This window comes from Megalops cyprinoides, chromosome 21 (genome assembly GCF_013368585.1).
Source record: "Megalops cyprinoides isolate fMegCyp1 chromosome 21, fMegCyp1.pri, whole genome shotgun sequence".
Taxonomy (NCBI): Eukaryota; Metazoa; Chordata; class Actinopteri; order Elopiformes; family Megalopidae; genus Megalops; species Megalops cyprinoides.
Window position 1 is genome coordinate 10,511,280 of NC_050603.1, and position 23,143 is coordinate 10,534,422.

The following is a 23,143-nucleotide window of genomic DNA, read 5'->3' on the forward strand; positions in this document are numbered from 1 at the left end:
GTAAGTCACCCAGACCACTAGGAATGCTGTGGGTTATTTGCCTGTGCTCTCCTCATGAGACACTTAAGGACATTCCCCCTGTCCTTGTGCCATGAATCTTCTAATTTATGAAGCCATTTGTTAGAGGGTTGGAGGAGGGGAGGTGTCAAAACTCCTTGAATTGGACCAAACAGCTTTAGAAAGGTGTATTTTTCCTCTCATTGTGTCACCTTCAGTAATATCCAAGGACATTAGGCTACCAGTACTTACAATTAATGTCTTTTGTGGTGTCCAGGTCAGTGGGGAGGGCAGGTTCATTCTGTGACATGGACAGGTGTGAGCTCCAGTTTAAGAAGCCACACCTCCAGCCAGCCCCCAGCAATGATCAGGCAGTTGGTGCAGCATTTGTGGAGGATGGAAGATACTGTCCCACAGGCAGTTTTGAAGGGGAGGGATGGATAAGGGTCTAGGGGTTAGTGTCACCTTTGATTTACTGATTTGACATTGCGCTTTCAGGGTTGCTTACCCATGGGCTCCTCCTTCTCAGCCTTTTCTTGAGTTCTGTTTGTCCTTAAAGTTTTCATCTTTTTTTCATTTTAGCCTGCATGCTCATTTGCCTTTTTTTTATTACTGTCATTGTTGTTTTGAATCTCTCTTAACTTTGAGTTCTTAAGAGGTGGGGTTCCTATGATGCAGGAGTTTATATAAAGTGTATTTTTGAAGAAAAAAATACTTGTGGCAGTCATTTCTTTGGTCATTTCTTCAGGTGTGTCACTTCACAAAGACAGAATGAACCTGTCATTGCAAGATCCCTAACTGAGCCTGTGTGGTGTGAACTTTGTTTACAGTTTTGGGAGAGATGGGTCAGGAAGGGTTAAGAAACATACCCAGTTTTCCAGTTAATGACCATTTCTACACTGAAAATACACACACAAAACAAGCTTAAATTATGTCAGACCCCCACCGTTGCATTTCGCTTTTGCAAGACATGTAGAGAGCTTGATGCTGCGCATGCTTAGTGCACAATATTTTCCCCACTGTTTCCAGTTACGGCTTCAATAGCCCCAATAGTGGTGTTGCCTTTTACACTTTGTCTCAGTGAAGCATGGTTCTTTTGTGAAAAGTACATGTTGGGATGATGTACACACTTAAGCCTGTTCCAGAAATAAACCCAAGTCATTTCCTAAACTTCATGTGTCCTGTGTGTTAACCAGTGTGCTGCTTGTGGTGGAACTTTTTGGGAATCAGTTATTTCAATAATTTAAGTTTTTTTTGTTTGTTTCAAAAATATGAGCATTTGTTGCCAACCAATATTTGTTTCAGAATGTGTGTATTTTTAGCAACAGAATAGAACTGTGATGTTTGAGTCATTGACTGGGAAGCACCTACTTAGCTCTCACTAGACCTGTTACATGAACAGAATGTCTGAGACAACTAATAGAGGAGCTGGGTGCAGGTAAACTGGCTTATACTGCCAGGAGGTGTTAGGCTTGCATGTACATGTATACAGTACTTGCACAATTTTCGAATGTCAAAATGGGGAAGTGACATCACAGAAATCCATGTAATTGATAGTGAGTCAGACTGATGAATGAAATAAAATAATTAAAACTGTCAAATATAAATGTATAGTATAGTCCAAATTGCTAAATTCGCGTAATTAACATTGTAAATCATATGTGCTTCCAAACTGTTGTCTTGTCAGCACATGAGGCCAACTCACAAGGGAAATTACAGTTCCAAACAGAAAACTATTATGGCATATGCATAACACTGCGCTTGGAGCGCCCATCGCCCTGTGCAGGTTTTTGAACCACTGTAAAAACAGTCAATGATGTCAGCGGTCTGTTACATCTCCAATGAGATTTGATTTCATCATTCGCGTCAGCGCATTGTGTTCCGATTGGCTCACAGATATTAAAACGCAGGTTGTGGTGAGCAGAGCAGGAAATGTCGAGCGCGTATTGAATAAAGAATACGGCTTATAGCTTCCACCTCCACTCCCAGCCCAGCGCCGTTATTTCGTCGACGTCACTTGACGTTTCTCGGCAGTACCCAGGAAGTGAACTGCCGTTGTTGTTGCTCGACTGATCTCTTCCCCTCTCTCCCTGTCGATATTATTATTTTTTCCCGCGGGCCGAAATGGCAACGTTTATTTCTGTCCCGTTGAAGAAGTCGTCGGAAGTGGATCTGGTGAAACCCTTGTCGAAATTTGTCACAGCGACGTACCCGGCCGGCGATGACCAGTCGGAGTATCTCCGTGCGGTGGAGGAGTTGAACAAGCTGCGCAAAAGTGCTCTGGGGAGGCCGCTGGACAAACACGAGAGCTCGCTGGAGATCCTGCTAAGGTGAGTCCCGGTCTGACGTAAACCTGCGTGGTTCACATGCAATTAGCAACGCAGCATGCTAGCTACCTAGGTGTGTCTCACCCAAGTTTTCTTTTCGGACCGGGACTGAATGAGTCTTACAGCAGACGTGCTAATTAGCGAGCTAAACAATCCATAAATGGCTAGCAATACAGCTAACAGTACTTAGCCAGCCAGCCAGCTAGCTTGCTAGTAAATGTTGCGCGTAGCCTGAGGAATGACCGACGAGCCATTTGTTTGTTTCCCGTCTTCCTTGTTCCTTATAATTAAGTAGCTAACCTGATAGCTGGCTAACTGCGCCTATGCTAACAACACTGAAATAGCTAGCGAGCTAGCGGGCTTACGGTGATAAATTGGAACCATAGCGAACTATCCGAAGTACCTTCGACGGCTTGTTACGACTGTTTAAATACAGATCATTAAGTACACAGCCATGTATCTAACTTAGCTAGCTTGCTAGTAATTACAACGTTTCCTCAAAATTTAAAGTATTAGTTTATGGCTAGCTAACCAGCGAAGGGCTCGATATAAGCAGGTTAGTCTAATTGGCTAGCTAGAATTAGCCAGGTAACGTTATTACTGTTAGCTAGCTATCCACAGAGTTGACCTAGCTAGCTGTGGTTGTGCTTAGCTACAGTTCGTTTTCCGGATAAAAAGAATATTTTTATATAATATTGATATGACCGTACCAATTTGCTAGCTAACGTTAGGTAACTATACTGGAGACTCAACACATCTGAACATAGCAGACATTAGCTAGAATATACCTAACAAGCTAATACTCAAACTTGAAAGTTACTATAACTAATTTAGCTAGTCGCTGATTATCATTAGCTACACTAGTACTTTTACTGGTGGCTATCATGGCATGCATCTCTGCGGAAGCTTACTTAAACGTGGCAATTAACTTATCCAGAAGTTTAGCATTTCAGCTATTAACCTGTGACACAGCATTTCTGACACTGGAGTGGGGTTGGATCGAGCTTGGCAAGCTGTATAGCCAAGCTTTCAGTGCGTCATAGATGTTAAGGCATGAGCGGACTACTACTAAGGCCTCTCAGAACTATAGCTGATTTGATTCGAACTCAAACAACACATAACGTATTATTTCTAATAAAGTTAACGTTTTGGGAGTGAAGCAGTCTAGGAACAGCTGTGTCCCACTTGGCCATTCAGATCCATAGTCAGCATGACTTCAAGTCCACTAGAAGTCGCATTGATGTCATGTATCTTGATTTTAAACTACTCATCTCTTCCAAACTCTAATAACCGAGCAGATTGACAACGACTACCTTCACCTATACACCCATTTTGAATGATTGCAACTATTTTATTGGCCAATGAGGCATTTTTTGACAATTAAATGCTAGGATAGATACTGTACTGCTTTAACCACCGCACCATAGGCTGCTACAACCGCCTGTCAACTTCTGTTGAATGTCAGCATCTCTGCAAGGTATTTGATACTGATAGAAGATATGTAACTCAACAGATAACCTACACAGACACTAGTAAAAACCTAGTTTGAAAGGGAGTGGTGTTTGGATGGGTATTTGCATTGGAGGCGTTCAGGGTACAGAGGAAGATTGCAGTGCCCTTTCTATTTCCCAGATAAGGCCCAGTTTCCTGATTCATATTGACTGTTACACAGGGAGACATGAACTGAGTGACATGATCATGCTGATTTTTTTTTAAACCTTTAATCATATTTTATGTGAATTACTTATGTTTTTATTGAGTATTAATGAAATGAAATGTAAAATATATCACACAAGCTCAAGTTCAACCCCCCCCCCCCCCCCCCCCCCCAAAAAAAAAAAAAAACAATGAATGTATCAGCACATCTGTAATACATTTACTAATACATTACTGTACATTTGATATGATTGGTCAGGGGTATTTTAATATATTCTGTCTTCTGTCTATATGTAGGTATGATTTTAGTTGTAGATACAGTGTGTTCTCAAGCACTGACTCTGGATCAGTTTCCATCCTGTGTACAGAATGGTTGGGACTGTAACTGATGATGGGTAAGCTGATCCTTGAACAGATGTTAGGGGGAGAATGGGAGAATATGAGAAGGGGCAGAGATGGCGGCCAAGCATGACGCACCACGATAGGACCCCATTTCACACAGGGACAATAGGGTTCAAGCAGGGCATTCAAAAAGGAATCTCATGCCCAGAGACGCCAAAACAAACTGATCTCTGCCAGGGAAAGGAATGTTTTGCATTCAGGACAATTGAGGAAATGTGTCTGAATTTGTTTAACAAAGACTCACCTGAACTGGAAGACGCACCACTGTAGATACTACCCAACACGTGGGAGATGGAACAGCACCGAGCCTCGCTTTAAATCTGTCATGGCTGCTTTTGGATCTTACTCTTGTGATGTTACTAATGGCTTAAGTGGTTGGTTGCTGGCTTATTTCTGAAGTTATTGTGGGGGTTTTATTTTTAACGGGGCCGCTTGGAAAATCAAATAGAAAATGGAGTATTTATTGTGCATCATATTTATTGATTTGAGTGCGTACACGGCAGTGGGTCGCTTGTGCTCGGACTGAAGAGATCCCAGCGGCGGGGCCGCGGAGTGCTTCCGCATCGCTCGCTCTAATCAGATCGTCTGTACCCAAGCAAATGGTTAACTTGTGAGTGCTGCTCAGTCATTTAGCCCAAGTGGCATAAAGGACTGGCTGCCAAATATGATTTAGCACAGTCTTATGAAAGGACCATTTTTCTCCTGACTCTATTCAGTCTTAATACAGTGTACTTTTTTTCCCCTTGCCTTTCAGGAATGAATTCAGACAAGTGTTACTTTTTTGTTGGTACTTTAACAGCGTTGAGAGTTTGCCGCTGAGGACAGTGTTGTGTAACTCTCAAATGAAAGCAAGGACTCCATTTTTATACAAAGTTAAAAAGAGGGCATACCCAGTCGGATCGTATCATTGCGCCTATGCTAGCAAGACCAAATTGCTGAGACCAAATTGACGAAAGTTAAGGTAAACCTGAGTACGGTGCGATTAAAATATCAGTCTTAGCATTCCTGTCTTGACATTTCTGATCTTCTGAGTTCAGAACTTCATGTCTTAAGGTTTTTCACCACAAGCCACAAGCTACATGGCACAGGTGAAACTCAGAAGGATAAAGCTCCCGTAGAGATGTGGGGGTGCTCTTAATACTGTACTTGTATGTAAAAATAGGGGATGGACACTGAGGGGTGGGCTGCCCAGCTCACTGCACAATCATATGTTGACGTCGCCATGCACTTCCATTGGAACAGTCCCTGTTTCCTCTTCCTGCTCCTGAATCCTTTCATGTCAAGGAAGAATTCAGTGTATTGTTGCAGGAAACTGTTTGCTCTGGTTGGCTATCACCTATCACCTTTGTAACCACACCCATTACAGTGTCACTCTCCATAAGGTTGTGACCAGGGATTTTCCCCAGTCAGGTTATTTTTGGCATGTAAGTGGAAACTGTATCCATATGCAGTATTGGATTATTGGAAAATGTTTCTCATCTTTGTACTACCTTCATTTGCAAAGTTCAGTGATGTCGTGTCAAGACGTTTTAGTGCATAAATTAATTTAAACATTTGTTGTATGTTCGTTAATTTAAACATTTGTTGTATGTTCGTTAATATTGTTTCAAGATTGATGTCAACAGATTGAGTTCATTGTTAACATTCATTGGGCCCTAGAGTAGTTCATTTGTCAACTTATTTGGATAAAGTGAGTTTTTTTATTTAAAGAAAATTAAATATATTTAATAAAGCTGCAAATTAACATGCTTCTCTTAAATAAGGGTTTCGTGCAACCAAATTATTTTTTGGACACAGGATGAAAGATGAACTTGATTTCTCATTTATTTTTACATGAATTACTTTAGTGACATTTAAAAAAAAATGTATAGGTAAATTTCAAGTGCAAAATTCCCAGAGTAAATTGTAAGGTATTCAAACATGGTAGGAATAAATTGAAGATTTGGAAATTTTTCCAAATAAATTGGATAATTGAGACCCCATTTACATTGAAATGAACAGCACTGAAAGCTACAGTTGACTCAGGTCTTCCAGCTGCCACCTCCTTATCATCTGAGTGCTTGGTGCCAGGTGAAATGTTTCTCTCTCTGAGCAGAAATTGGAATGCTGTTGGTTTTCCATACCGTTGTATGCAGTGCTGTACATTCAGCTTGTATCTCGCGTAATTTAGTGCTTACTCACTGCCGTGTGACACTGAACAGCAATTATGATGTCATCCATGCTTCCACTAAACCGGAGACGTGATATTCAGTGGTCTATTTTAGGAAAGAGGAAGTGAAAGCTTGCAGTAACTAGCTAGTTGTGAACACTGATTGTGCCTTTTGTGTTCACTTTGGGCTCACTCATTGGAAGTCGAGATTTGATTGACATAGTGAGTGTTCCTCACTGGACTATAGTGTTTATAAAGATCACAGGAAAGTGCGGAGAAGGGCAACAAGACTGTTCCTTGTTTGTAAACCGATGACTTGTGGAAAAAAGGCTTTATCCCTTTGGTCTTGGTAAGAGGAGGCAAGCTTTGAATGAAATATTTAAAATTTTAACTGGGATTTATAAGAGGGACTATGGAAGTTATATGGCAAGTATTGTCAACAAAACCAGAATGCACAGGTGGAACTGTTTTAGGATGTTAACAGAATGATGAACCAGGATGCGCTGAATTAATGAATTAATTAATGTGCCTATTGTCATCATATTCATCTTCATACTAGATTTCACTCTTTGTCTTGTTCTGTTTCAGATACTATGATCAACTCTGCGCTGTTGAACCCAAATTCCCTTTTTCTGAAAATGAGGTGTGTTCTTAAATGCAGTGTGTGTAACACTCAGTTCACATATTTGTGGTATATTTGCTTATTTATTTTTCACTGAGCATTGCCATGTAATAGTAATCACATTGTAAAAATATGCATGTATGTAATAATTGTATATTGTATATATGAAATAATTGTGTACAAAATTTAGCGAGGTGAAATGTATGCCTGCGTGTTTAGAATTCATATTGTGCTGCCTCAGATGTTGTCTTTGTTGTCTTTAAATTGCTCTGTCTTTGTGCCCTTTACGTTTCAGCTTTGTTTAACTTTCACGTGGAAAGATGCTTTTGATAAAGGATCATTGTTTGGTGGATCAGTCAAGCTTGGTAAGCTTTCCTTCAAAGAACATACACGCGCGCACACTCTCTCTCTCACACACACACACACACATATTCACAACATGTATTTTTATTACCATATTTAGCCATTAACAGCCCCAGTCACGTCTTGCTGAACTGTGTGTTGATGCAGGAATAAGATGATAATAATCTGAAGAATAAAATCAGTCCTTTTTTCATGTCCTCAGTAACATTGAGGACAGAGATTTGCTCAAGGTCTCTGATGTTCATTTAAAGTCACCTGTTCTACTTATTTTACTCTCCTCCCTGAGGTCACTTACAGAGAAGGAAAACAGGACAGACCAGGCTGTCTGGGTTCTGTCTGCTTTATGTGGAAAATGCTAGTAATTCACGTAGAACTAGTGTAATCATCAGGGGCCCTAGACCGAGAAGATTGTTTCATGTAGCTGGATTAGGTAGTTGCCCTGCCAAACCTGTAGGCCTAATCTCAAGTTTTAGTTTTTGTTTGTCTGAATAAAATGGGGCTACTACAAGCCAGGTCAGTTTCCATGGAGACTTCTTGGGGCTTGTCAGACCTGCTGGTGCACAGGTGCTTGAGGCCGAAAAAGGATCTGGCCAACAGACACAATAGCCGAGGACCTATAGGACACTTTCCAATGTGTTTTAGCACAAGCACTCGTGTTACCTCCACCACTCACAATAAGAGTGTTTGTATGCCAGGGTCACGTAGCTGTCAGTGAAAAGGAAGTGAAAGTGAGGGTGAGGGAAACCATGCTCGCATAGTGGGTTGTGCTAATGGCCACTGTATCTCATAGGGATTGTTGAATGTCATTCCTGCAGGAAAATGTCTCTGTTTTGACTGTATTTGCATATTTGCTGATGCAACATGTCATACAATCCTGTCATACCAATTACATTACATTACAGTCATTTAGCGGAGACTCTTATCCAGAGCAACTTACGTAGGTTACAGTTTTATCCATTTATACAGCTAGATATTTACTCAGGTAGTTGTGGGGTTAAGTGCCTTGCCCAAGAGTACAACAGCAGTGCCCCAGTGGGGAATTGAACCAGCAGCCCTTTGGTTACAAGTCCTGCTCCTTACCACTATGCTACACTGCTGCATGAAGGCCAACACACCCAGTCAAGTGTTTATGAGCACTTAGTACACAGACATGCAAAGTGTGCATCTTCTCTTCTGAGTGTGAAGTGAGTGCTGGATGTGGCTGTGGCTTGGTGTAGTTTGTGATGTGTGATCTGCTGTCCTGTCAGCCCTGGCCAGCCTGGGCTATGAGAAGACGTGTGTTCTGTTCAACGTGGGAGCGCTGGCCAGCCAGATCGCCTCCGAGCAGAACCTGGACAGTGACGAGGGGCTGAAGGCAGCCGCCAAGTTCTACCAGGTGGGTCATGCTGCGTCTGCTGTGCAGTCTGGGGATGGCTTCTCCTTAAAGATCCCCTGGTTATGGTCTGTAAAAAGCAAGAAGCCCAGGGAAAGCTTTTAGGTGGAGATTTATCAGTCAGCTCTGTAAGGTCTGCTGGCTATAATATAAAAAAAGCAGAAACAGTGCTGTCTGGTCACCACGTGACATTCCAACTCCTCCCCCCCAGCTGGCGAGCGGGGCATTCGCCCACATCAAAGACACAGTCCTGTCAGCACTGAACCGCGTGCCCACCATGGACATCTCCCCCGACACCGTGGGCACCCTGAGCCAGATCATGCTGGCCCAGGCCCAGGAGGTCTTCTTCCTCAAGGCCACCTCAGGTACCCGGCAGCACTGGCCACTCCTGAATGTACCATATCTTCTTTTTGTGTGTCACTACAGTACCAGTCAAAAGTTTGGACCCACCTACTAATAGAAGGGTTTTTCTTTATTTTTACTATTTTCCACATTTTAGTATAATGGTAAAGACATAAGAACTATGAAATGACACAAATGGAATTATGCAGTGACCAAAAAGTGTTAAACAAATCAAAGATATCTTACAGATTCTTCAAAGTAGTTTTTTAAAGAAATTCATACATAGGCATCAACTTCACAATTTATATTTGTCTAAGAAGCAAATTTCAAACATTTAAGCATATGTTTGTAGATCAAAATGTCTCTGAATATATGTTTCATAATGTCATAATCAGGTGTGTCCAAACTTTTGACTGGTACTTTATATCATTAAGCTTGTTTTTTTTGGGGGGGGGGGGGGGGGGCAATTTAATGAGTAATTTAACGTGAATGCTGCCACATATGGTAAGCAATATGTTGTGTATCTTCAGCATTATAATTTCATAAATCAGTACTGTAGTAGCTGGTCTGCTGTCCTTTCAAGTATGGTAACTACTGTTTGCACTGCAGATAAGATGAAGGACGCCATTATTGCAAAGCTGGCCAACCAGGCTGCGGATTTCTATGGCGACGCTTTCAAGCAGTGTCAGTACAAAGAGAACCTGCCCAAGGTACGTTCATGTGGACCGCATTTCCCTTTGCTCAGAACAGGTGGGTAAAAGCAGGCGGACACAGAATCTGCTTTAACGTCAGGGCCGGTAATCAAGTAATGAGTAAATGCTAGTGCAGAGCGGAGTGAGCGTGAAATACATTTACATTTATGAATTTGGCAGGTGCTTTTATCCAAAGCGACTTGTACTCTGCCTCACTTATAACACAAGCAAAAAGTCATGTTAGGAGTCAACAGTATTAGAAGTGCTACATGACCAGGTTTCAGTAGTTGGCCAGACAAGGTACAAGCTAGCTGGTAGAGATACAAGTGCATGAAACCACAGATTTGAAGGTTTTTTTTTTTTTTTTTTTGTCAAACCTAACATTTCCAAACTCCGGAAAACGTTCTGCAGTTCGGTGTAGTGAGCAGAAGGCACAACAGATTTGCAGTCGAGTCTTATTTATGACCTGTTGTGCAGCTCATGCTAACCACAGCCCATTTCTAGACCGGATGATGTGTAGGGGAGGGCAACCTAATGTGTGTATGAATGGATGCATGCCAAGCATGTGGAAACTAAAAAACATGACCAGAAACATAAATAGCTGGCAGCCTGAGGTGGCCGTCTGATGGCAATAACACAGAAAAGGTGAATACAGTAACTCTGCTGAGTAATGAGTGCTAGGCCTGCGTCTGGAGTGGGCCTCTGTACTGTACTTGAGAGCTGGTGTCTCAGATGCCGATGTCTCTGTGCTGTTCTCCTTCTGCACTGCGTTCATTCAGGGTTAAAGTAAAATAACGTCAAGCTGTGCTCAGTAATAACTCCAAAATGCAAACTTCCTGAAAACGCAAAGCATGTGATTTGAAGGTTGCTCGCAACACTTTCGGCTTATGTATGGTGGGAGAGCGCATGCAGTTGATTGCCAACAAGATCAGCAGTAGTACTAAAAATTAGTACAAAGTTACCTGACAGAAGAATAGTCCAAGTCAGAGACAAGCCTGTTCGAGCCTAATAGGAAGGACGTGCTGAATTTGAGAATGTTACAAAGTGTCAGTTGTGAGATCAGTAGGAAAGGCACCCAGGACCACTGGATATCGACACCCCCTCTCTGACCCCCAGCTTGAGGTCTGTAGCCTGTTGTCTGGGTGCCCATCTTTGCCCTGATTGGTCTTCCATATGCTCTGGTGTCTCCTGATCGACCTATCACACTGCGCACTCCCTGTCCCTCCCTCCTCTCCACCTTTGCCCATGCTCATTCCTTTCTGTGTCTCCCATGTAACACTCGTACAAACACGGACCTGGGACAGGTTGCGACCAAGTCACACTTTGACGTTTTGCGTTTTTTAATAAATTGAGCTCTCAACAAACTGCCGACAAAGTACATATTTATTGTCCTTTTCTTATCAGTCTGAAATAATTGAAAGAACAGCATGAAATAATTCAGTTGAAAGTTGAGTTGGGTTTTACTTCCATTCCTCATAAGGCACTATTTCTAATGTTAAACAGAAAACATCTGATCATGTGAGACTGATTTACAAGAGAAATATGAATTAGGTAGATAACTCAACGGACATCCATTTATGTGGGTATTTATTTTTAATTGAATGGAAATGGAATTATAGTGTAACAGAAATGGAATGTATTTTTTTGAAGATATATTGAATGAATTGTAATTCATTGTTACTGCTATTATTGTTCAACAGTATAAATGTGCTTCTTACAACACAACTCCCAGGGTTGCTTTCCCCTGTAGCCATGTTACCATGTAGCCAGTACATGATATTGCTGTGAACGACAATATAGAACAGTGCCATTTACTCTTTGAGCACTGAGTACTATATAATATAATGTAATGTCACAGGTCTCAGATGACAATTTTTAGTGTTAGAATATAAAGAATAACAAATAATCAAAGTACCTGTGCATTAGTGGTAATTGGTTACATTTGTGATGCATATAAATGACTTAGTTAAAAAAAATAATTACAAATAAGCCATGTGCTCATTGCTTTCAGTTACATCTTGGAATAAATTTTTTATATTGTTGTTATTATTTTCGTGTCCATGTTTGAGAGTGTGTGTGGTTGTATCTGTCCCAGGTCTGCCATTGCTGGGGTGGTGGGGGTGGGGTCTTTATGTTCATGTCATGATCGGAATCATAATCAGATACTGGGACAACCTGTGGTCATTCATGTGTTTGTGTTCTTTTTCTCTATTTTAAATACCTTGTAATCTGAAAGCATGAACTTTCATTGAGAGTAATCGCCATCAGTCCCACTGCCAAGCTCCTCAAAAGTATCTGGAACAGCTTTGAATTAGGTAATATCAGCTAAATGGCAGACTTTGCATTCAGAAAAGGTAGTGAGTCAAAAAGAGCAAAAAAACATGAATGACCTAAAATCTGTCTGTACTGAATGCATGTTCATCTTATTTTTATTTTATTTATTCATTTAATTTCTTTCTTTTTAAGGGAGATCTGGGTATGGATAACTTTAGTTTGAATGATGGCTAGTCCCCAAGCCCTTCAGCTTCCAAATCAAACACTGATTTAATACTGATTTAAAAGCATAGGATTTCATAATCAACCATAAACAGATTTAATCACAGTCCTTAACATAACATTCTTTTCCTCATTGTAAAAGTGGACCTGGAGGATTTCTGTTCATTTATCACAGTGAAATCAAATTTGCTTTGATATCATTAAACACACCAGCACGTGTCTGAGGTTTTACTGTAATCCTCTGACTGTTAAAACCTGTTATAATGGACCTTACCTGGTGCCATCTGAAAGATATTTTATGTCTTGGCACCGATAGAACCATAATAAAATGTCAAAGCACATATCATAGCCAACATGACACAAGAGTGACATGGACACAAGAGTTTAAGAAAGTTTCTGAACTGTGTCTGCTTGTTTTGGGGATTTTGAAATCCTACCCAGTGTTTTTATTTACTTATTTTATTTGATTTTTGTGGTTTTTATTCTCCCTTTGGTTTTTGTATCTTTCTTTTTTCTTTTTTCTTTTTTTTTTTGGTGACTTTTAATTTCAACTTCAACTGATTTAACCTCAATCTTCGACATTAACGGTTAATTCTCATTTCCTGTTTCCTGTTTCCTGTCTCTCTCTCCCATATCCTCCTTCCTGCATCCCATGTGGTGTCTGTGCTTGTTTGTGGTTGGACTCTCCCCTGGTCAGTATTTTTATTTTCAGGAAGTGCTGCCGGTCCTGGCTGCCAAGCACTGCATCATGCAGGCCAACGCGGAGTTCCACCAGTCCACCCTGGCTAAGCAGCAGAAGAAGTTTGGAGAGGAGATCGCCCGGCTGCAGGTGCGGGGCTGAGCCGACGCAGGCCACGCTGACCTCAGCTTTTCTTGCTTTATTTCTTACTCGCCCACCTGCTGTAGATTTTTTTTGGGTTTCGCTCTTACGCGTTTTTCATGCAGTACCAGTCAAAAGTTTGGACACACCTAATTAAATTAATGGGAAACATGCATTCGAAGACATTTTGATCTAAATACATATGCTTACGTTTCTTTCTGAAAATTTTTTAATTTTGAAAAATAATTTTTGGATACTTTGAAGAATCTAAAAGAGTTTTGATTTGCTTATCACTTTTTTGGTGACTGCATTCCATTTTTGTTATTTCATAGTTTTGATGTCTTTACTATTATTCTAGAATGTGGAAAATAGTAAAAATAAAGAATAAAAGTTGTGTCCAAACTTTTACTGGTACTGTATTTTAATGTTAACATTGCTGGACAGTGGTGGACAGAGAATTATGCTTCACACCTTAGGATCATTTAGAATCTGTTTACCAGGTCATCCTTAAAAAAACACATCTGCCACTACGGTAAATTATCAAATATGTTGGCGTCTTCTTTGGTCATTTTATCCAGCACGCGACGGAGCTAGTGAAAACGGTCGCCTCTCGCTACGACGAGTACGTCAACGTGAAGGATCTGTCTGACAAGATCTCCCGTGCCCTGACCGCCGCAAAGAAGGACAACGACTTCATCTACCACGACCGTGTGCCTGAGGTCAAGGATCTGGATCACATTGGCAAGGCGGCCCTGGTGAAGGCCACCGCCGTCCAGGTGCCCATGAGCCAGAAGTTCACTGGTAAGAGCAGTCAGACATTCTGCTGTCACTTACACAGTACATGTAAAAAGAGATTCTGTGCGTAAAAGCTTGCCTGTGTGACACTGTGTGCTGATTTGTGTATATGTATTTGTGTGTGTGTATACGCACTCTAATTTTTGTGTGTGTGTGTTTGCTCAGACCTGTTTGAGAAGATGGTCCCCATGGCCGTGCAGCAGGCCATGAGTGCATACAACCAGAGGAAGTCTGAGATCGTCAACCGCCTCATCGGCACCATGAGAGAGGCCACCAACCTGTGCAACGGGTGAGTGGCTCTGTCTGCATCCAGGCACAGGGGCATGTGCTTCTCCCCTTCACCCACTACTGTACATCACATCTCATCTCACTTGCAACATTTCAAGAAGCCTCAGGACTTCTGCGCCGTCATTCCAGTTCAGCTTTAAGGAGAAATAATTTCTTATTGACAGATTAGGTTTCTGTCCATGACAGTATAATACTTGAATTACATTCAGCGAATCTTACTTCACAAGCTAGAATCATGCACCCTTCATTAACTGCTAAATTGATAACTTAGCAACACAGACTGTCTGGAGATTACCTGTACCAGAGGGATGGAGGTCTGGGGACAGGGGAGGTGTTGGAGCGGGAACTTGTCCTGGAGTCTTGTCATACCTCATGAATTGACAACAAGAGGATTTGTTCACTTTTTTATAAACGTTCAAAACTGTCTAATTTACAGTTACATTTGGAGTTACTGTAAGCCAGCTGCAGTGTTATTATGCTCCTCTGAGCTCTTCAGTTTAAAACATTAAAGGGTTAGTGCTGGAGGCTCACTGGTTCAGCAGGACGTGTTCTGGATATGACCGTTCCTTTACCTCCACAGGGTGCTGGCCTCCCTGAACCTCCCCGCTGCTCTGGAGGACCTGTCCGGAGACTCCGTGCCCCAGTCCATCCTGGAGAAGTCCCGCGCCATCATCCAGCAGGGGGGGCTGCAGAGCATCGAGAAGCTGATCAAGGACCTGCCGGAGCTGCTGCAGAGGAACCGGGAGATCCTGGACGAGGTCAGTGCCCGTCTCCGGGTTTAGGGTGTGGTTAATGCTGGCTGCAGAGGGGCAAACGTCTCGCACGGAACGGAATCGCAGCACACCAGTCTGTCAGAGGTAGCCTTGAAGTCATGCAGATGTTGAGAGCATCGTGGTGTCAGTTCGGCAGCTCAGATCAGTAACCCATGTTACACTGCATCACATTACATTAAATTAATTTAGCAGAATTTCTCAGCGTGACTTTCCAGCACAGAAGAACAGACGTGTATCCATTCAAGTTGAATGAGCAACCATGTCCGACCAGGGTAACAACACTCCCAGACCAGTGAGTGTGAGCGTAACACTCTTCAAGCCCTACCACAAGTTAACTTGTGCAACCTGACTAGACAGGGAAAGCTAAGTATACTACCATACATCACAGTCACTAGATCACAGAATCCAAAACACAGATGTAAAGTAAACAGGAAGTAGTGCAAGTAGCAGGTGTTGGGGACGGGGATTGAGGTGGAACTGAGGTACAGTCTAAAGAGGTGGGTCTTGAGTCTGCGCCAGCAGAAATACTTGTCAAGAAATATTTTCGTGACGAGTGTCAGATGTAAAACTGCATGGTTCGGGGTCGGTAAAATGAAGAAAAAAATGGATTTTTTTGACAAACTGCTCTGCTCTCTCTCTTCCCCCCCAGTCTCTGAAAATGCTGGATGACGAGGAGACGACAGACAATGAGCTCAGAACCAAATTCAGTCAGCGCTGGAACAGGACGCCCTCCGGCGACCTCTACAAGCCGCTGAGAGGAGGTGAGAAGACGCCCACTCCTCTTAGTCACGCCCTTGACACACTCATACCTGTCTGGTGTATCTGACCCCCTTTGCATGTGATAGGCTAGAGGCTTTTTCCATGGATCTAGCCTCCCGGTGCAAGGCCGGCAGCAGCACAGATTAACAATATTGAACTTGGAAGATTTGAAAGACTTACATAAACCTCTATGCACCATTTTGCAATGTTCCGCTAGACTTTCTTTGTATCGCTTTTGGCACTGGAAACACACTCCACTTTATTAATGAGCAGACAGTCCGTGTTAAAATCATGGCCCGGGTTCTTCGGTGCTTGTTACTTGCTGTTGTTTTTGTTTGTTTGTGTGCCAGTGGTTGCCATGGTGCTGCCATTTGCAAGGTCAGCCCCCTCGCCATGTGTCTCATTCTCTCTCCACCTCTCCCTCCCCGCGACAGAGGGAACCAACTTCCGTAACGTCTTGGACAAGGCCGTGCAGGCGGACCAGGTGGTGCGGGAGCGCTACAACGCCCACTGCGAGATGATCGCCCTGCTGTGCAAATCTGAGGCTGAGCTCACCGCCGCCATCCCCTCCGCCAACCCGGCCAAGACCCTGCAGGGCAGCGAGGTGAGGGGGGGGGTCACACAGGGCATCTCAGAAAGAAAGCCAGCATACTCCGTGTAGGGCACCTCACAGAGACAGCCAATACACTTCCTACAGGGCAACTCCGAGAGGTGTCTAACACAGTCCTTATGGAGCAACTCGGACAGCTAACACGCTCACTATAGGGCAACTCGGAGAGATGGCTAACGCAGTCCTTATGGGGCAACTCGGACAGCTAACACACTCACTATAGGGCAACTTGGAGAGATGGCTAACAGTCCTTATGGAGCAACTCGGACAGCTAACACACTCACTATAGGGCAACTCGGAGAGATGGCTAACGCAGTCCTTATGGGGCAACTCGGATAGATAGTTAACACACTCTTGATTTTATTTTGTTAAGCTCTCATTATGAAGATTTTGGTTTCCAGCCTGGATATACATGTAAGGTGGATCACTGTAGAGATCTGTTTTTTTTTTTTTTTTTTAATATAAGAAGCGATCCAAGAGGCCCTGTAAATAGGCGTCTCATTGAGACCCCTCCATTTGCACAGCAGTGCTGAAATGTGTCATGCCGTGCTCACATCCACAAGGCCATTTGCAAGGCTATTTTTCACACAGCTTCCACAGTGCACCGCGGTGGTGTAATCAGAGGATACCCTTGTCCCCGCTGACATCACCCGAATAACTCGCAGGTGCCTGATGAGTGACCGGAGAGTGTTAATGAGTGGAGGGATGAGGGAATGTAACCCACTGGACGCCCAGATGGAGTGAATTTAATTGCGTTCCACTGTTGCAGACCCCGGGTCTTTTTCCGCAAATGGCACAGCCTAGCCTGGAACTTTCGAAGTGTGCTCAGAGCATAGGCCTTAACCGGCTGAATGTTACCTTACGTTACGTTACATTACATTCGTTTTGCAGACACTCTTATCCAGAGCAAGTTCCAGCACATCAGCACATAAGGAGCGCAGTAGAACATTCAGGAGCCCTCGGTGTTCCGTCCTACTGCCTGGGTGGGGGGCACCTGCAGCACCAGCTAGCTGGCTCCCAGAAGCCCCAGCGTTATGACACTTTCCTCTTCTTCCAGGTGGTGGGCGTGCTCCGCAGTCAGCTGGCCCAGCTGGACGAGGTGAAGAAGGAGCGCGAGCAGCTGGAGAACGACATCAAGTCCGCCCAGTTCGACATGACCACCAAGTTCCTGACCGCCCTGGCCCAGGACGGCGCCATCAACGAGGAGGCCCTCTCTGTCACCGAGCTGGACAGCATCTACGGCGGCTACACCCAGAAGGTCCAGCAGAGCCTGAGGACCCAGGAGGAGGTGCTGAGCAATGTCCAGGTAGGCGCCTGCAGGGGTTCGTCCGCTTTCAGTTGTTAGCATCAGCTCATGCTAACGTTAACTTAGCTAACTGCCTCATTAAAATGCTACAGTCAGCTTGTGACAGTTCAAATGCATGCACGAAGGTATGGATTTCTGGAGTGTGCTCTGACTTTGGTTGCTGTAAGATAAAATACATGGTGTCAAATGGATTTGGGAAAACGTAGTGTGCGTTTAAATATTTGTGATAAATTGAAAATGTTTAAGGTTGTAGGCATCAGGTGTTGTGATTTGTAACTATAGAACCCATTGAAAATATGTTGCATGTGTATTACTGGAGGTTTTAATACAATTCTGATATTCTGTCTTGGCAGAATAGCCATTTAAAATATTTTGGCAGTTTTATTTGTGTGTGTCAGTTCTGATCATAAGGAAATCGGTAAAAAGAAATTGAGTGCCCTGCTCCTCATGATCAAGCTGATTTTTATTTGTAACAGGTTTGAAAAAGGATTGCAGTCCAGCGTAGGCCTGATCTATGCGCTAGAAATCACACTTTGATTTCGCCAGTGTGGTTGCATTAACTCTGTTAACCCTGATCGATTCTCACAGACGTCCCACCAGGAGTTCTCCACCCTCAAGCAGTCCAACGCGGAGGCCAACGACAGGGACGAGGTGATGAAGAAGCTGGCGTCGGCACACGACAGCTACGTGGAGATCTCCAACAACCTGCGTGAGGGCACCAAGGTGGGTTCAGGGGTGGGCGGGAAACCGCAGTCTCCAGGTCTCGAAATTCAAAAACAGGAAACCAAAATGGATATCTCCGGCAGCAGTTAGCAGCTAAAGCAGCTGAAGTTATAGTTTACTCAGTTACTGAAAATATGATGGAGGTGAAGCAGAATTACAGTTACCTCAGTATTTGATCTGGAGCTGGGTGAAGTCAGCCAGTGAAGGTGTCGCCTACATCTGCTTTGTGTGGTACTGCGCTGTATATGGTATGGTAAAGGTGCATCAGTGCGTTTCTGTACACTGTGGTGGACTGGCCTCCTTTTAGCTAAAGCAGCAGCAACCCTTGACACAGATTGGTTTCAGACTAGCTTATGAGATGTTTCTGTGAAACGGCAAGCTGCCAGGAGGCAGTTACAGCTACAGGTCCTTTCACCGAGAGGGGGGTTTCACTTTCTGACCGAAACTCTCCCGTCACTCCTCAGTTCTACAACGACCTCACCGAAATCCTGCTGAAATTCCAGAATAAGTGCAGTGACATCGTCTTTGCGCGCAAAACGGAGAGAGACGAGCTGCTGAAGTAAGTGCCCCACCGCAGTGCCGCATGAGCGTGCATTCACAGACTCTAACCGCAGCTTGCATCAGTCATTTCAGTCTCCAATGCAGAGTTTTTGCACTCTAAAACTTCCAATTTCTAACCTCTGCATTTTCACAATCCGTCTGAAACATTGAGTCATAGTTTACACGCCAGAGCCTTTTTGGGCTACGGGACCATCAAAAGTTTGGACACACCAGATTAAGATAATGGGAAGCATGCATTCAAAGACATTTTGGTCTAAAGACTTATGCTTCAGTGCTTGAAATTTGTTTCTCAGGCGTCGTCACTATATTTGCCTGTGTATGAATTTCTTTAGGAAAAAAAAATTATTTATTAAAAAATATTTTTGGCTACTTTGAAGAATCTAAAATATAAGAGTTTTGATTTGTTTAACACTTTTTGGAGCACATTTCCATTTGTGCTATTTCATAGTTTTGGTTTCTCTACTATTACTGTAAAATGTGGACAATGGTACAAATAAAGAAAAACCCTTGTATGTGTGTCCGGACTTTTGACTGGTACTGTATGTTTTTTAGCCTGCAGAGGGTGTCAAGACCTTGTTTAAAAATGAATCACTGTACACGGTCTTTCTAATGGGGCTGATGGGGCTCGGTGTGTGAGGGTGGCCTAAATGCGTTCTGGGACGTGAGCTGGATGGGTGATTATTTTGGCCGTTGTCAGGGAGCTGCAGCAGAGCATCGCCCGGGAGCCCAGCGCCCCCTCCTTCTCTGTGCCTGCGTACCAGTCCAACTCCAGCACTCCCACCCCCGCCGGGCCGGCCGGGCCCACCCCAGCTCCCAGGACCGTGTTTGTAAGTACCCTCTGGAACATTGAATTACATTTACATTACAGGTATTTATCAGACGCTCTTATCTAGAGCGACTTATATAGGTTACAGTTTTTACATGGTATCCATTTATACAGCTCTATATCTACTGAGGCAGTTGTGGGTTAAATACCTTGTCCAAGGGTACAGCAGCAGCGCCCCAGTGGGGACTCGTACCAGCAACCTTTTGGTTACGAGCCTTGCTCCTTACCACTGTGCTACACTGCCGCCCCAGTGTAACACCACAGTGAATTCCAGAAATAGAATATTTCAAAAAAGTTGAGCCACGTTAGCCTTGCTTAGCAGCTGTGTGCTAGGCCCCACAGCCATCACTGTGTCCTGGATTGAGGTAATGTAAACACAAAGTCTGAGGAGTCAAATGCAGCATTCAGCTCACTCTCACAGTTAGCACAAGGTAAGCAATCCTCATAGGATAAGGGACAAAAGGGGTGGGAGTAATGCTCCTTCCAGAAAGGAGGGGCGGTTTGTGCATACTTATCTCAGGTAAGCTCAAGTTCATCCACTTATGCACATGTAAGGCTGAGTAAGCAAAGCAGGCCTAACATGCAGCTGGTAAAACAGGCTTGTGACTAATAAAACAGGCAGAGCTGGAGGCTCACACTGCTCATGTACAACACTAATGTCAGGTACTCCGTGTGGAAGCGTAATCCTCAGTGAAGGCCACCCTTTCTCTTTTCAGCCCCAGCAGCCACAGTCCAAACCACAGCCCCCGGCCAGACCTCCTCCCCCGAACATCACCCCCCAGGCAGCCAGCTCCGCTCCCCCCGCAAACATGCCTCCCAGCTCCGCCCCGCCGCAGGCCAGCCCCACCCCGCCCATGGCGCCCGCCGGAGCCCCCTCCCAGGCCCAGGGGCCTCCCTACCCAACGTACCAGGGCTATCCAGGGTAAGGCTTCTGCGCATAACATCTGTTATCATTATCAGTCCTCTTATTGTTGCTCTCCTCAGCCTGCCACTGCTTTTATCTCTGAAAGCCTTAATGTCCCATAAGGAGCCATTGGAATTTGAGGGGGGGGGGTTATTGTTTTATGCTTCTGCCTTGTTGGACATGGTCAGAGGAGCAGTGAAATGCTGACAGCAGCAGGTTTCTTCTTGAAAGTGTTTGTTCCAAACTGGAGTATGTCCTGAGGGTTTTTTTTAAATGGGACACGACTGGGATCGTCCGGATGTGGATTGTTCTCGTTCTCATTTGTCTGAGATCTGCTGAGGAGGTCACACCTGTGCTTTCTACCCCTTCTGCCTAAATTTGAGTCCATTCACCTTAAGCCTCTAAAATCGTTGCTCCTCTCCTGCCCGATGCCCAACTTTACCATCCATTCATTAGACGGTGATTGATTCTGACACTGAATCTGTGTGTCCATTCCTGCAGGTACTACCAGATGCCCATGGCCTACAACCCCTACGGCTACGGCCAGTATAGCATGCCCTACATGCCCTACCAGGCCCCAGGACAGGCCGGCTACCCCGGGGCTCCTCAGCCAGGGCAGGGCCCCTACCCCTACCCCCAGCAGCCACCCCAGCAGCAGCAGCCCTACTACCCGCAGCAGTAGGGGGCGCCCTGCAGGCATCCTCGTCGCACCTGTGCCGCGGCCTAACCTTTTCCTCACTTACTCTCACCTCTGTGTGTTTTTCTCCTCTTTTGCCTCCATGTCTTCTTTTTGTTTATCTGTGTAACAGCTCTTTTTTTTCTGTTATCAGCACTACAGCCAACGGTGTTGTATGTACAGCACCCGGTGTGGGAGAGCCTTTGGGAGACTTTGATCCTCGTCTGTAATGGCAGTAGAGGGAAGAGAGAGAGTGGAGCACGGGCGGGGAGGTCTGACGCGACCCTGTTAAAAGGGAAGAGTAGGCCTTTTCCAGCAAGTGTCACGGGGTCGAAGGGCGTAAGATGGGCTAATACCATGAATCTGAGGCGTTCCGTTTTTTTTTTTCTCCCCCCCCCCCTCCGTCAGTGCAACATGAAAGGGCGTGTGTGGCGGATTTGTTGGATCTTACTTTGGCCTTTGATTGTTTCTTACTAGCATGATGACCTTACAACCATGTGGCCAGGCCACAGAATCAGCTCTGGAACGTCTCTTTTTTCCTTTTTTCTTTTTTAACCACAAAATGTCACTTCCTAGCAAATGACTCCCATATCCTCACTACTATATCTTATTTTTGTAATGGATACTGATGCATAATGTAATTAAATGCTCTGTAGGTGTTTTCTTACATAGATGAGTATTTTGGGAACTGGATTTTGGGGGGAGAAAGGGTTTCACTGATTACTGTACGTCTGTTGTCTTGTCTCGTCTGGCTGTGTTGGGTATCTCTCTGCTACTTTCTCTTACAATCATTGGCCTTGTAAAACACTTCATAAATTTAAAAGTATATATACACGAGAGATTCCAGCTGTTGTTAACTAAAACTTTGTGCTACGTTTTTTTTTTTTTTTCATGCGCGTGATTAAAATCAATCTGTATATCTGCTGTTCCCTTTTACATCACTTCCTGCTTGTAAAAATGGACAGACCGGATATAAGTCCGATGACGGCTTCAATTTTTCACTGATTGGAAGCGCTTTTCAAGTGTGCAGATATTAAGACGTGTAATTCCTTATAAGAGGTAGTTATACAGTACAGTAAAGGGTTATATTATACAGCTGAATACTGACTGACGTGTTTCAGGTTCAGTACTTTGATTAAGGGTACCAGCGCACAGTTGGGTACCCCAACTGGGTGACAGACCTGCTAACAGAATCTGATGCCACACTCAACTGCAACATGCAATGTGGTCTCTGCTCTGCAAGTGGATAACATGTAAAATGCAAGCTGTCCAAGCACGCCTGCATGTAACAGAAATCCAGCAAATCCAGATGAACACACAAATATGGCAAATATGGCATAACAGCAAAATCAAGTCTAAAGTCTAATTTGGTACAGTCCAGAGCGCGAATGTGTGAAGCATTGTTGGCTAGGCAGACAACACTCCTATTGTTTTCGGTTCATGACTGCTGCTGTCCTGGCCTCTTTGAAGCAAGCTACATGGGAAGATAATAGCATTCTCATTTTCATATGCTGTAGTATGAAAGCGAAGAAAAAAAAAAAAAATTAGTTCCTGGCAGCAAAGTGCAAGGCGGTCTGCTATACTCTACGTAACATCGGCAATAGGAAATAAAATAACCACAGCTAAAGTTTCTTGAGAAACACTGTCTATGTTGTAAAGATCAATTAAAGGACCTTCTTGAGAA

At 43.9% G+C, this 23,143-nt stretch overlaps 1 protein-coding gene across 2 annotated transcripts; it reads left to right on the forward strand.

The window, feature by feature from the left end:
• The first annotated feature begins 2,002 nt into the window (after positions 1-2,002).
• LOC118796517 (programmed cell death 6 interacting protein) lies at positions 2,003-22,582 on the forward strand. 2 transcript variants are annotated; one of them, XM_036555445.1, is made up of 18 exons: positions 2,003-2,327; positions 7,120-7,174; positions 7,449-7,518; positions 8,764-8,891; positions 9,100-9,253; positions 9,840-9,940; positions 13,116-13,247; positions 13,817-14,039; positions 14,199-14,322; positions 14,902-15,079; positions 15,744-15,855; positions 16,288-16,457; positions 17,521-17,769; positions 18,358-18,492; positions 18,957-19,051; positions 19,751-19,880; positions 20,596-20,801; positions 21,285-22,582. In XM_036555445.1, the coding sequence occupies exons 1-18, from the start codon at positions 2,122-2,124 to the stop codon at positions 21,463-21,465; spliced, it is 2,649 nt and encodes an 882-aa protein (XP_036411338.1). In that variant the 5' UTR covers positions 2,003-2,121; the 3' UTR covers positions 21,466-22,582. The 2 variants fall into 2 exon arrangements, with proteins under 2 accessions (XP_036411338.1, XP_036411339.1); XM_036555446.1 differs by having other exon boundaries at positions 13,131-13,247.
• Positions 22,583-23,143: the final 561 nt, after the last annotated feature.

Excerpts from the sequence above, each read along its gene's own strand:
- LOC118796517 (XM_036555445.1), top strand. The coding sequence starts at position 2,122 with ATGGCAACGTTTATTTCTGTCCCGTTGAAGAAGTCGTCGGAAGTGGAT. Across the intron at positions 9,254-9,839 it reads CTTCCTCAAGGCCACCTCAG|ATAAGATGAAGGACGCCATT; the intron begins GTACCCGGCAGC and ends TTTGCACTGCAG. Across the intron at positions 14,323-14,901 it reads GCCACCAACCTGTGCAACGG|GGTGCTGGCCTCCCTGAACC; the intron begins GTGAGTGGCTCT and ends TTACCTCCACAG.